This window comes from Gopherus evgoodei, unplaced genomic scaffold (genome assembly GCF_007399415.2).
Source record: "Gopherus evgoodei ecotype Sinaloan lineage unplaced genomic scaffold, rGopEvg1_v1.p scaffold_37_arrow_ctg1, whole genome shotgun sequence".
NCBI classification, from domain to species: Eukaryota; Metazoa; Chordata; order Testudines; family Testudinidae; genus Gopherus; species Gopherus evgoodei.
The window spans coordinates 2,989,724-3,004,605 of NW_022060049.1; the positions used below are offsets into that span (position 1 = coordinate 2,989,724).

Genomic DNA, 14,882 nt, shown 5'->3' on the forward strand with positions numbered 1-14,882 from the left:
TCTGCTTGGGGCAGGGGGTGTGTGGGTCTGAAGCACATTTGATCCAACCTGGCTTTCATGTCTGTCTCAGGCTGGAGAAGGAGTATGCTGCAATCAAAAACAAAGAGATGGAGGAGCAGATTGAGATCAAAGTAAGTCCTTTCTTTGCTCCATGCCCTTCTTGCTCTAGCATTGTCTGTATCACAGCAGCACACAGAGGGAAAGGTTATGGGAGCCACCTTAGTTTAACTCTGAAAGCTCCTCAGATCACTGCCTCTAATGCTTCTTATTGGTGCTCCAGCACCATTATCCAAAGTTAGCCCTGTAGGGACAGAGATTACTGCTTTATAGACCTTTTCCCCTGAAAAAGATCCCACGTGCTTCTTATAAGCATAACACAGATGCCCCCCTCTCCCATCTGGCCTTTCACATTTGTGTAACTAACGGCGCTTGGGTACTGAAATTCCCCCAGCAACTTCAGTCGGATGTCCCCTTCATTTTTTGTGCCGTGGTACTGCATGCTGTTAAACAGCTGCCATGTTCCACCCCAGAGACAGCTGCACTTCAGAGATGAATGAGGTGATCCCTATGTATACTGTCTGGGTTCCTAGGGAATGAAAGGCACTATGTAAATGTAAGAGATTACTCCTGCTTCATTCTTATGGCTGAATTTGGAACTTACCCCAAAGCACTGGCAAAGGGTTTTCTGCACCCCAGAAGTTCTCTCTTTAGGTCTCTGGTCCATCACTTGCTGTGATTTTCAGTTACTTCCCAGTAGAGGGCAGACCCAACCTGTTTAATAAGGCCAGGCTTGCACACAGGAAGCTCCTGTTGATGTCTCGCTTCTTCCTCTGCAGAGGCTCCGGACTGAGAACCGCCTCTTGAAACAGCGGATTGAGACCCTGGAGAAGGTGAGAGGCATGCCGGGCCGTGTGCGAATCCACCTCCTCCACTTCCAGACTAGCTTGGCTTCCAAGAACGAGGCCTTGCACAGCCGCCTGTCCCAGCTCACTATCAGCATGCCCAGGAAAGGCAACCATTAGGCCAGGCCATGTAGGCCGCATCATAAGCTCACACCCCTGCCTAGCATGTCAGTCTAATGCACTGTCGACAATAGTGATGGCTCCTAAAGGAAGGCTTTGGAGCTGGGTCAAAGGGCAGGGACTAGACATACTCTCAGGGTAACTATTGAAGTGATGCTTTTGTGTTCAAACATTTTGCAAGCTGGATGAGATGCTAAAGCACATTAAATCTTACTTGCCAGCTCACTGAACTGATGGTTAGATTGTTGTTTGGTTTTTTGGGTTTTTTTTTTTTTTTTTTTTTTAATCTTCAGCTGCAGAATAAAATGTATAGAGCCCAAGTCCTGAAGACATGCTGAGGTCACTTGTAAAAGAGCATCTCTGGAACTGAGCAGAGTGCCTGATTTCTTTTCCCATGTGGCACTGACCGTACTTTAGTGTGGCTTTTAAAACTTATTTACCTGGCCTGCCATTGATTTGATTGCCCTGCCATTGAGTTTTGTACCTCAGCCTCACACTGTAAAATACTTCAGACTACTTAGTTCTTGTGTAAAAAACTTACAAAATGGATTTAAATAAAGCTTGAAAGGAAAATCTACAGAACCAGAGAGAATCCCTGATTACCCTACGGCTTCCTGGCCCCATGCATGACCAAGGGTCATCTACTAGCCTATCTGCGCTGCTGTCCTGCACTGTAGTCCTGAGCTTCAGAGGTGCTGAGCACCTGCAGCTCCCATCCACCTCCACAGATAAATGTGTGCGTTCGGCACCTCTGTAAAATCAGGCGCTAGAGGCTAGGTCCTCTCTCTGACAGCACTTGCCAAGATCAAGTATTTAGTATTATCTTTCCAGGTGGTAAGGACTCTGGTTCTCATGGATTTTTCCATTGCTAATTACTATGATCTTGTAGGGCATCACTGAGAACATCTTCAAGGTCTGTAGGCAGCATATGGCCCTAAAGTCTGTCATAGCAGCTCTCTATCCCTCTGGAACTGAAGGGTTCAGACCCAGCTAATCAATGGCAAGTTTATTGCTAGTCAATGGCAGGTTTATTGCTAGTGAACACAACAAGCAATTAGCCTCCTATCGAGGGAGACACTTGTTGGACAAATTCCCATACAGATTTGGGGTGGCTTCTGCCAGGCTGCCACTGTTTACAACAAAAGGTAGTCAAGTGAAAAAGTGTGGACACCCCCCACCCCCCCCCCACACTAGCTGATCTGGAAGACTTCGCTTCTTGGGTGCACTTATCTCACTGGGCTCTGCTGGGTTCTCCTCCTCCTGCTGCTAAGTCTTGCTGTACTGTGTGCTTCTAGCTGTGGTTGAAGCACTTCTGCAATGACCTTGTTATTGTCGTGTCTTTTTTTTCGTTTTTTCTTTTTCTTTCTTTCTTTCTTCATCTTTCCTTCCCTGTCTGGATCTCCACTAGGAGAGCGCTGCCTTGGCAGATAGACTGATCCAGGTACTGTAAAAGCTTTATTTTCATCTCTCTTTATTTGGTTTTACCTTTCAGTCTAGAAACAAAACAGCTGCACCCACTCTGTGTGTGATTTGCATTTGCTCCACTTCTTTTTATACAGGGTTAGAGCAGCACTCCCACGCCAGATTCAAAGGGTTACAAGTGACTCTGTCCTTTATCACAAAACTTAAGAAGTCCCTTCTCCCACCAAAGTTCTCTGAAACACATACTTGAAAGAATTTTTGGGGCCAGAGCCTCAGTTGCTATAAATCAGCAAAGCTCTATTCAAATAAAAGGGCCAGATCCCCAGTGGGTGTAAATTGGCATAGTGTTATTGACTTCACTAGAGCGCTTTCAGTTTATAATAGCTGGGGATCTGGCCCTTGATCTTCAGGCAGACATTCAGAGAGTAGCCCTGCTACCAAAATTATTTCAGCCTGACTAGATAAGGCAGGCAATCCTATCCTTGTTTTGCAGCTGGGAAACTTGAAGTGACTTGCCCAGGTTCCACAGCAAGTGTGGAGCTAGGGTGGGAACTGGCACTCAGACCTCCTGAGTCTTCAGCCGCAAGACCATTCTTGCTGCTTAACTGACACTACACTGTAAGTTATGCATGTTGACAGTCTTCAGCCAAGCATTGAATAGGGCAGAGAAGGTCATTCTGACAGCCACAAAGCTGGCCCCTCCACATCAGGGAGGAGCCAGCGTGAGGTGTGGGAGTGCTGTCTATATACTACCCTATCTGCTATACCTGGCTAGAGGATTCTAGAAATGTCCAGCTGCTGTAAAGCACATTAGGATCCCTTTAACCACTGGGGCACAAGGGTGAGAGTGGGGAGCGCATCCTGTGATCTATTGTAGCAAACCTGAGCAAAGCGGGTCCCTGCTATAACTGTGGTTCCTGCAGGACTTACCACTGTAACTATGCCACTAGCGTGGGAAGATCTAAAGTGCCCTGCAGAGGCAGGTGGTTCTGTCTCAAATTACCTCTGTATAAATCCATGGTATGCCCCCATCTTGAATACTGTGTGCAGATGTGGTTGTCCCATCTCCAAACAAGATATATTAGAATTGGAAAAGGTACAGAAAAGGGCAACAAAAACAATTAGGGGTATGGAACAGCATCAGTTAATCACACTGGGACTTTGAGATAACTAAGGGAGGATATGATAGAGGTCTATAAATTCATGACTGGTGTGGAGAAAATAAATAAGGAAGTGTTGTTTATGTTTCGTAACACAAGAACGAGGGGTTAACAAATGAAATGAATAAGCACCAGATTTAAAACAAACACAAGGAAGTATTTCTTCACACAATACACAGTCAGCCTTTGGAACTCCTTGCCAGAGGATGCTGTGAAGGCCAAGACTATCACAAGGTCCAGAAAAGAACTAAGTAAGTTCATGGAGGACAGGTCCATTGATGGCTATTAGCCAAGATGTCCAGGGATGGTGTCACTAGCCTCTGTTTGCCAGAAATTGGAAATGGGCAATGGGATGGCTCACTTCATGATCACCTGTTCTGTTCGTTCCCTGTGGGGCACCTGGCATTGGCCACTGTCAGAAGACAGGATACTGGGCTAGATGGACCTTTGGTCTGACCCAACATGGCTGTTTTTATGCAAGGTGGGTCAACTCTTGTGTATGCAGTATATAGCTCCCAACTCTCTAAGCAGCCCTTGCATGGCATTATCACCCTTCTCCCCTGCCTCCTACATGAAGGAGCAGTGAGCCTTGTTTTACTCTCTGGCCTAGTCCACTCTAGTTAATAGCGGTCATTGGAGCAGTGTGATGAAGAGACCCACAATGCTGTGCCACGAGGGTGGGGGAAAACTCTAACTTTGATACCCATTGCCCCTGACTCCTAGAACCAGAAGATGGGATGGACCCCAGCTGTGCCTCACTTCAGTCAAAACAAATTTAGGGTTGGAAATGCCCACCTCACACTGCGATCCCCACCTGCAGTCACTAGGGGGGTCTGCATTGCCATCTAAGCATTGGGCCAGGGTCTTCAGTGCAAAATGGACTAAGGTGGGGCAATGGAAGCCATCGGCTAACAGCATCAGGCTTCTGAGGCCAACTTCCTGATTGTATTGCAGCTCCCAGCTTTGCTGCTTCTATGGAGGCCATGAGTGAGAGCCTCTAGAACACGCTAGCATTAAAAATAGCAGTGGGGTTAGCACAGCCACTTATGTGCATTAAGTATGTTTCAAAAGCCAAAGCCACAAAGCTGAAATACTACAGCTTAGTCTCCACGCTGACTTTACTCAAGGGGTGATGCTTAAACCAGTGCAAACCCCTGTGCAGGCACTTAAATGTATGTAAACCAGGTTTATAACAACTTAACTTAAGTCAGTTTCTTCCTGTTTTAACCTATATTGACAAATTGGGTTTGAGTTACCTTTTATGAGTGGCTCCATAATGAGTTTGCACTGATTTAACTGAAGTGGTTTTAGTTAAACTGGCTGAGGACACTGAGGCCGGTGTTCACACTGGTGTGCATTCCTCTTCTGGGAGCAGGGCTTGAGGGCTTTGAGTTCATCATGCCATTTGTTAAATGCCAACCAATCACTTAGTGCTGTAGAAAATGTAAACTGAAGCGAGAAAGCAAAGTCAAGGACAAGGCAGGAATAACTAGAAATTCACCCTTGTGTAACTAAACTGCTGTAATTAAACCACTGCACACCTCTGTTGAGATGCAGTGCACCTTAAACTGGTAATTAACACCTGTGTTAGCACCAGTGCTGCATACCATTACTGGTTGTGCTGGTGCAGCTACATTGATTTATTTGTATTGTAACACCTTGGAGCCCCAGTCATGGCTCAGACCCTCATTGTGCTAATTGCTGTACAAACACCCAACAGAATGATGGTCCCTGTCCCAAAGAGCTCCCCATCTAAGACAGTGGTCCCCAAACTTTTGAGTCGGGCCCCTCCTTCCCCCTGTCTAATCCCCCCCCCACAACCCCTCCAGGGCCAGGAGCAGTGCTGCAGCTCTGGGGGAGGGGGAATCAGGCAGAGTAAGGGGGATGAGGCTGGGGCTACAGCTTGGAGTGGGTCTGAGGCCAGAGTTGTGGCCAGGAGTTGGGCTGGGGTGGAGCCATGTCAGAGGCAGGCATGGTGCTGGGAGCAGGGCTGGGTGGTGCTCCCTCCTTTCCCCCTGTGGAGGCTGGCCTGGCCCGCCTTGCCCCTATGAACATTCCTCCGTGCTCCCCTAAATGGGAACAGCCCGAAGTTTGAGAACTTCAGATCTAAGACAAGAGACAGCAGATGAATACCAGCCAACAAAGCAGTACAAGGAAACAGTGAGACAGTACTGGACAGCCTGATAGGCAGTGGGCTCAGCACACCAGCAGTCTCCTCAGTGTCAAGGGTTTTGTAAAATTGTGGCAAAGGAGTGTTTGAAGGAGGACAGTGGCTTTGTGGGTATTTACGGAGAACTCCTCCCAAGCCTGGGAGCGGGTGGGGGAGAAAGGGGCTTGCTGTAGTGATCCCACTCAATTTTGGTTGTGTACAGCCAGCCTCAACTAGGGCCACATTCTCATTTACTCCAGTTCCCCTTTACACCACTGATTGTGCTCGCTTCATGCTGCCAGCACCGTGTTCAGCAGAGTCAGCCCCATTAGCTCTTCTTAGCTAAGAACTCTCCCTCGTCAGGGCTGGCACAGCAGTGAGGAATCTGTCGTGAGACCACTGGGCCATCCTCGTGGGGAGAGAAGGGAGGGTCATGGACTCTTTAAGTCAGATCATGAAAAGTGTGGCTCTTGGCTAGAGGAAGATAAAAGTCCCAAGGCAGTTTTCCTGGGCAGTGTGTCTCAATGAAACTAAACAAACCCAACCAGAATGTCTCTTGAATTACAGCCCTTAGCCCCAGTGCATTCCTCAATGCCAAGTCCTCTGCCTAATCCAGGGCTTGCTCTGGAGTCTTCTCCACTGGAGGAGACCACTATGGCTTCCCTCACCTGGGAGGCTGTAACGATGCTGGTTCTTGCGGGACCCAACTGAGAGTGCCAATTCAGGACAAACTGCTTAAAGCAGGGCAGTTACAGCCCAAGGCTGGGGGGTTTCCACCTCTAAGGCAAACCAAACCAGCCAGACAAAGAGGACTTTGGTCTCACCCTCCTGGCTAACCACAAGTCACACATGTAATTTCCTTAGACACTCACCAGTGCCACTTGTTATGGGAACTAATGGTTATGAAAACCAACACCCCAGTAAAAGAAAAGGTTCTCTCAATCCCAAAGGACCAAGCCCCAGACCCAGGTCAATATACACATCAGATCTTACCCACAAATCACACTGTTGCCAATCCTTTAGAATCTAAAATCTAAAGGTTTATTCATAAAAGAAAAAAGATAGAGATGAGAGCTAGAATTGGTGACACGGAATCAATTACATACAGTAATGGCAAAGTTCTTGGTTCAGGCTTATAGCAGTGATAGAATAAACTGCAGGTTCAAAATCAAGTCACTGGAGTGCATCCACAGTTGGGATGGGTCATTCAATCCTTTGTTCAGAGCTTCAGTTTGTAGCAAAGTCCCTCCAGAGGTAAGAAGCAGGATTGAAGACAAGATGGAGATGAGGCATCAGCCTTTTATAGGCTTTTCCCAGGTGTAAGAACACTTCTTTGTTCCTACTGTGGAAAATTACAGCAAAATGGAGTCTGGAGTCACATGGGCCAGTCCCTGCATACGTTGCTGGGTCGCAAGGCCTATCTGCCTTCTCTCAGTGGGTCAGTTGGGTAGTTGATGGTCCTTAATGGGCCATCAAGCAGGCTAGGCAGACCTGACACCAACTTGTCTGGCGTGTCACCCAGAGGCATAGCAGAAGTTTGAAATACAGACAGCATAGAGCCAATATTCATAACTTCAACTATAAAAATGATACACATATACAGATAATCAGCATACCATAACCTTGTCTTAGACACCTTATTTGACCCCCTTTATACAAGATTTGGTGCCACTACAGGACTTTGGTTGCAACAATGATCTATACGGTCCCAGTTCATGTCAATAACGTCACAGAGGCCCAGCTATCAGTGCCTCTTCCTATCAGCTTAGCAAGCCACAGCTCACAGCTCCTTACCTTGGCAGGCTTTCAAGGCCAACTTCCTCCATCGTGCTCAGAGAAGAGGTTTAACCCCTTCCTGCATGTCCCACTCACCCATGTCACATGTGAGGAGAGATTTGAACCAGGAGAAGGGGCAGAGGGTAGGTGAACCAGGCTGGAGGGTCTGCTGCATACAGAGATAGGAGTGGGAGGAGACGTGAGGCATGAAGGCTGGCATCATTTGTTGAGCTGGTATGATAAGGTGTAATGTAGCTATCATGTCATTAGTATTAATACTTTATATTTCAAAGCATTTCTCATGCCAGCTGCATACAGCTCCTCTGCAAACACAGCCATCTCTGGGGTGGAGAAAGGTAGCTAGGGGGATGAGGGCAAATTTTGGCTAGAGGCTGTCACTGAGCCCACTCTTGGTGAAAAGTGCAGTGGTTCTCTTCACCAAGTAGATGAGACCCCGTGTCTGTACCCTGGTGAACACTTGAGAACCTGATTGCCCTCAGAGAGACAGGGCTAAAGCAACCCTGTGGAGCTGAGAACAGAGGCTTCGAGAGAGGAAACTGAGCTCATCCACTGGGGGCGCAGGCACTGCCAGCTCTCAGCACCATCATGATGAGAATTTAATATTTCGATGGTCATGGCACCTGAAGTCCAATCACATTGGTGCCTTGTTACGCTCGGCACTGCAACCACCCACATGCAGAGTAAATGACCTCCTTTGATAGGGTGCTAGGCGCTGTACACACCCAGAAATGACCACGCAAAGTAAATGGCCCCATGCACATGCATATGCAGACTTTATGATCTGCATTGGGTGAGGCAGTGTGCACATATGCACAAAGTAAATGACCTTTTGTGCAAGTTTTGCACCAGTCCCTCTGCCCAATACAGTATTCTAGGGCCTTTCGAATTCTCACCCATCAGGAAGTCACCAATGCCTGGTGTTCATTCTTAGGATCTCTAGGCCAGAGGATCCTCCAGTCTGGTGACAGAGGGTCAGTGGGAGAGCCAGGAGCCCCTGATTCCCAATCCCTCCCCTCTGCTCTAAGCACTACACTGTGCTGCCCCCCCCCCCAGTACAATAAATACAAGTCAGGTGATCTAGTTCCCTGTTCTAACCAGTAGAGACATTGTCTCTCAGTGTTGGGAATAGAACCCAGGAGTCCTGGCTCCCTGGTGGCACTCATCCTCTTGCTAGCAGGATGTTCACAGGCCAGTCTGATCAGTAACTGATTTTTGGGGAGGGGGTTGTCCAGACACATCAGTGAGTAAATGAGATGTTGTGACCCAGTGGACGGGACAGGGTGCTAGGCGTCAGGTCCCCTCTATGTTCTGATCCTGAGCTTTACACTGACTAACAGTCACTTCCCCGCTGCCTTTCTGTGCCTCAGTTTACCCAGCTGTAAAATAAGGATAATGCCATTTACTCACTATTCTAAAGCCTTGTCTGGCCTGTGCACGAAAACGGGTCTAAAAGGGATGAGCGTTAATATGTTGTATGCCTCCTTGTAAAGCAGGCAAGGTCACAGTTGCAGAACCCCAGAGGTCCCCCGCTCTCACCACTAGACCGCACTCCCCTCCAAGATCTGAGACTCTAATCCAGGTGTCCTGAGTCCCATCCCTCTGATGTCACTTGATCACACTCTTCTCCCAGAGCTAGAAATGGAACTCAGGAGTCCTGACTCCCATCTCTGTATACTTTAGCTGAAAGACACTGTGGCAAGTGGTAACCTTATAGACAGAAGGGGTAACTGTCACTGAAGTATTGTCAGCGGAAGGTTGGGCAGCTGCTGACAGAGCTGTCTGAGGCATAGGCGGCCCCTTGGGGAATTCACTTCTTTCTGGTAAATCTGATCCCACCGGGCTGTGATCCCAGCCACTGCATGAGGCCCAGAGAGAGAATTCCCATGCAGATGCACATGGAGCATGTTGAAGGTGTTTCCTTTGACATTCTCTTTCCCTCTCCTCTTCCCCCTCTCCCCTCCAGGGCCAAGTCACCCGCGCACAGGAGGCCGAAGAGAATTACATCATCAAGCGAGAGTTGGCAGTGGTGAAGCAGCAGTGCAGCTCAGCCACGGAGAACCTGCAGAAGGCCCAGAGCACCATCCGACAGCTGCAGGACCAACAGGTGAGGCAGCAGGCTAGGGTGGCACTGCTGAGGGGGCATAGGGTGGGACTATGACACAGGGTGCCAGGTGGCACTAAAAATGCAGGCCTGGGGATTTGCCCTGCTTACTGGAACCTCTGGATAGATGGTCAAAGCAGCTGTATGTCCTGATGTGCACCAGCGCAGCTTTCCCTTGGGCAAATAGCAGCTGGGCCTGCCCATGCTAGTTCAGCTGCACATATAGCTGGGCACGATTTAGTCACATGATGCCATTTTGGGATCCTGCATCCCAGATGTTCAGGGAGCTGCCATTTAGCTGGAGCAAAATAATGTAATATTTGTATTAGGGTAGCACCCAGAGACGCCAACTAAAATTGGGGCCCTGTAGTGCCAGGCACTGCACAGACAATCCCTGCCCTGGAACTTACACTCAAATGATGCAAAGGAAGGATTAATAGCCCCATTTTATACCTTGGGAAACTGAGGCACAGAGCTATGCCCTGGAAGCCTTTGGTAGAGCTAGGAATTGAATGTACATCTTCTGAGTTCTAATTCAGCAGTTTAACCACAAGACCATCTTTGGTCTCTGGACAGGGTTTATGGTGGATTGATTTAAATCAAAGTGATTTAAATAATTTATTTTGATCTTGTTTTGTGTTTGCACTTTTTAGTTATTGTTCTAAAGAGGTGTAGATTCTCATGGGTTGGTAACCATTAAAACATGTTGATTTGCACCAAACTATAAGCTTTACATTAAACTTGGAACTTCTTTTTGCTCACCAGCAGGATACACTATATTTATACATATTTATTTACACAGTTATAGAGCTTAATATTCATTTATTCAGAGTCTTAATGTTTACTTTTTTATAATGTTATAAAATGGTAAATGATGCATTTATCTTCTACATGATTGATTTTTTATTTGTGAATTGTATCAAGCTCTATTTAGATAGAAATTGGAATTTAATTAAAAATGTGCAAAAAGAAGCATTTTTTAAAAAAAATTAGTTAAATAAAACTACCTTAAATGTGCTGTATACGTAAGAAAAACAAGTTAATCAAAACACATTTTGCATTTAAAACTAACTGATATATTGAACAAAGAAGGTATTATCTGATAATGAGTTGAACTAACTGCTTCTGGTAAACATGTCCTTCAAGATTTTAATATGTAGTGTATGTAAAGCTTGTCTCTCACCAACAGTAGTTGGTCTAATAAAAGATGTTACCTCACCCACCTTGTCTCGTCGAGATTTTAGAACTAGTAGATCTCATCCTCTAACATTTAGTTTTTATTCATAGTTTGAAAAAGGTAAACAAGTTTTCCTCCTTTTTCAACTCCCAATTGGTTTCTTAACTTTCAGTGAACTAGTCCTTGAACTGAACTAGTTGAATAAACTGAAATCAAGAAAATATTCTCTTTGCACCTGTAGAAGAAGCTACTGCTGTCAAAAACTTATTTAGCACTTCAACAAACTCTGGTTGCAGGTGCTGAGCCCAGTGTCTTCCACCAGTTCAGTGGTTTGATTTTCTTTAAAACTTTAGCAGCAGACTTTTATTGCTTAATATTAAATGTTTTATTTAATTTAAACTGTTTTAATAGATTACTGTCAGTTTAGGCCTTAACATATATTGCCATAACTTCAATTTTTAATTTTAAATATGTTCATTTTTTAAAAGGAAAAATATATACTTTAAATTTTAAAAAATCAAAGGTATGTTTTGAAAAATCAATTGATTTTTATTTTTTTTTAAATCATTGTTGGTGCCTCTGCTGGTTCCACTTTGGTCACTGTTGTCTATAGTCAAACTCCCCTTCTTGCAAGAAGCAGTGGAGGTGAGCTTGTGGATTCCAGCAGTGGCCCTGGAGATGAGTGATGTAGCAAAGGTTGCTTTGGTGTTACGCTGAATCCAGACCAGAGCCGAAATTAAAAGCTTACCCTAACAAACAGCTGGAGTGTGCCCTTCAGCAGGGAGCCCCCTCTTGGGGACCGAGCTTGTTATAACACAGTTAATATCCGTACTGTGAAAATAACTAGAGAGGAATGACGCAGGACGACCTTGTGGTTAAGGCCCTGGCTGGGACTCAGATCTAGATTCCATTCTCAGCTTTGCCACTGACTCGCTGTGTGAGCTTGGACAAATCCCTGCATGTCTCTGGGCCCCAGTTCTCCACCTGTAAAAGATGGATAACAATGCTCCCTTCCTTTCTCTGTTCAGACTCTGAGCTCTTTGGGGCATGGACTGTTTCTCGTTCTGTTTCTGTGCAGCAATTAGGCCCTGATCTCAAATGAGCTTTCTAATTGCTGCTACAGTAATTGGGGACGTGTACTGTTGACAGTTGTGGGCATTAGAGCTGCCGCGAAGTCAGGGCTGAACCACTAAGTGGAGGTTACAGAGATGAAAGCAAAAGCAAAGCAAAAGCTAAGTGTGTGTGAGAGGGGCGCTTGGTGGCTGTGATGGTCTCACTCACACACACACTCCCGTGTAAAGGTTACCATCTGTGCATTGCTGAGAGCCCAATCTCTTTGCCACCTGTTGCCTGTCTTTGACAGAAGCTTTTTGATCAGGGAGGGCTTCTTATGAATCTCACAGGTGTCCTTGCAAGTGGGAAAAACGGCCAAGCAGTAGGTTGTTTTTTCTTGGGTAGGGGGAGAGCTTTGAATCCCCCCCTTCTGTGTGCAACTGAAGTCTCTCTGGTATTTTACTCCATCAAAAAATACAGAGCTCTCACCAAATGGACAGAGCGAACAAACATTGTGCTTAAAACAATGCTCAGTAGCTCTTCTTCGGAAAGAGCCCCAGGTGAAAGCTCTCCAGGAGAGAATGCAGGGCTGTGTGGTTACAGGGAGAACAATAGTGCCTAGAAAGCAGAGCTGCCTACCATGGATGGGCATAAAAAAAGAACCTAGAGGTTTGTCTGCTTCATGAGCTCTTCTGGTTCATCCCAAACGGGTTCTTTGTGGGAAGGAAGGGCTGGTCTTCTGGTGAGAGCATGGGACTGGGACTCAGGACTCCTGGGTGCTGTTCCTGGCTCTGCATGGGGAGTGGGAACTAGTGAGTTAGCAGGGGCCTGGGAGGTCGGACTCTTGGGTTCTATTCCTGGTTTTGCCACTGACTGTGTGACCTCAGGAAAATCTCAACACCTCTCTCTGCCTCAGTTTCTGCAGCTGCAAATGAGGATAACAGTTCTCTACACAACAGGAGCATTGTAATGCTAAGTTACTTAATGTTTGTAAAACATGTTGGGCTGTTCGAGTGGGAGATAGGCAGAGTGTTGCTGTTAAATGCGGAGTGTGTTGAAGCACTGTGTTACACTAGAAATGTAACAAATTCCATGTGCACCTGACTCATTTCAGAGGAGAAATCTGATGGAAGCCATAGACCCCAGGGTAGGGAACTGATAGCTGGAGAGGGATAACTGTTAGCCTCTGGGCATAAACCAAAGGTGCCAGTTCACATGGACTGTCCCATATGAGAAGTCTTTTGCAAATGGGCTGAGTGAAATGAGGGAGTCTCCTCACACCTGACCTTTGTGCGTCAGAGAGCTCTTCTCTCTTGGGCAGCTCCAGGGACATCTCAGGCTGCTAAGCAAAACACCAGACCATCCAGGAGAAGAATCCTACACTAGCTGAGGGGAGGATGAGAAGCTGTGATCCATCTTTAATTCTCCAGTTCTAGGGGAATTCACAGCTAGATTGATTCTGAGTTCAGGTTCTAAGAAGACAGGGCTTTGCCACACCAGATCAGAGCATTGGCCCATCTACTGTGGCAGAGGCCACTACATAAGGCATCAGAGCAGTCTCTCCTTTGGATCATCAGTGGTGACAGCCCTTCCTGGCAGTTCTTTGGAGATCCAGGTGGTGGCTGATATGGGGAATTGGAAGTGGGGAGCTGGGTCTCCGGAGACTGAAAGAACTGGAGAACCACAGCTTCATAGAAAGCGGAACCATCTCACCCCCCCACGCCTCCTGCCTCCTTCCTCCTTAATGCACCTGGTCAATTCCACAGTGCTGCAGATGCGTGGTGGTGGGAGATTCCTTCCTGAGCCCATACCGGTAATCAGCGTGTGTCCCCAGCACAAGATCTGATAAACCCCATCATCTCCGTTCACATGGCAACAGCCGCAAAACTCTCCAGCCTGCCTTTAAACCAGCTATGCTATCAGACTCTGTAACCTCCCCTCCCACTGGCTGGAAATGTGCAGGGTGATCATAGACAAGCCCTCCTAGGGCCCATCTAGTCCATCCACCCATAGAGGGATCGAGGTCCCCATATCATGCTCCCCTTGGCAGGGACAGTTCCCTCCCCCACCCTAGCAGCATATTCCTCTCCTGTGGGGTGCTCTCATTGCAGCTGCATTCACTCAGCATGGGGAGGAACTGGTTGGGGAGGGTTCTTGCTTCACTGATGGGAGATGACGATTCTGCCACTCAAGCTTGGTGCTGGGTAGGGTTGGCTTGGATCTCGGTTAAGCTTTGAGGCCAAACGGGTGCCAGGGCTAGACCTCAGCTGCTATAAATTGCCACTGACTCTGATGCAGCATCCCATCAGCCGGGGATCTGGTCCTTTTAATTCCAATGGAGTGATGCTGGTTTATATACCAGCTGGGGATTTGGCCCCATTGACTCCAATGCAGCGATGGCCATTTGCACCAGCCAGGGATCTGGCCCCTAAAACTCTGATTCCAGGGTGCTGAGATCTCACACCCTGCTGGCGCAAGTCTCCTGTCCCAACCAAAGCAGAACCGGAAATTAGGCCCCTTTTGGTTTTGGATCCAATCTAAAACCACAGCTACAGAGGGCCTCCAATCCAAAGCACTCCAAAATTCAAAGGGTATTGGGTTCGCGGTTGCATCTGGTTGCAAGGAGGGGTCTCCACTCCTCCTCCCATGGGCTGGATTGGATCGTGTTTAATTCTCCCCCAGAAAACAAGCTGGTGTTTATCTGATGAACTGCCAACAGCTGCGATAGCGCAGACGGTTACAGTGGGTAGGAGCTGTGCCAGCGCTCCCCCAGCCTTCCCCCAGCGGAGGTTGCTGTGGTTGAGGCATGCTCTGGAGAGTAGCACTCTGCTCAGATTGGGTGGGGTGGGGGGTGAGATTGAAGAGCCAGCTGGATTCCACTACAGGAGAGCCTACAGCAGCCAGCAACGGTATCCCCGCCCAGCTACCCTTCTAAGTGCCCCAGGGTGTCACATAAGCAGCCTCGTGGCCTGCCGCCTCCTTGGAGCATGCCTAATCCCCG

General features: G+C 47.4%; 1 protein-coding gene across 9 annotated transcripts in view; it reads left to right on the top strand.

The window, feature by feature from the left end:
- Positions 1-14,882, top strand: part of EVI5L (ecotropic viral integration site 5 like) — a 97,974-nt gene that overhangs the window by 40,155 nt on the left and 42,937 nt on the right. For 7 of the 9 annotated variants that reach the window (XM_030545342.1, XM_030545349.1, XM_030545341.1 and 4 more), the window contains 4 exons: positions 71-131; positions 837-890; positions 2,431-2,463; positions 9,514-9,654. In XM_030545342.1, the coding sequence (XP_030401202.1) occupies positions 71-131; positions 837-890; positions 2,431-2,463; positions 9,514-9,654 (289 nt within the window). The remainder of the gene's footprint in view (positions 1-70; positions 132-836; positions 891-2,430; positions 2,464-9,513; positions 9,655-14,882) is intronic. The other 2 variants (XM_030545344.1, XM_030545346.1) reach the window with 1 other exon arrangement.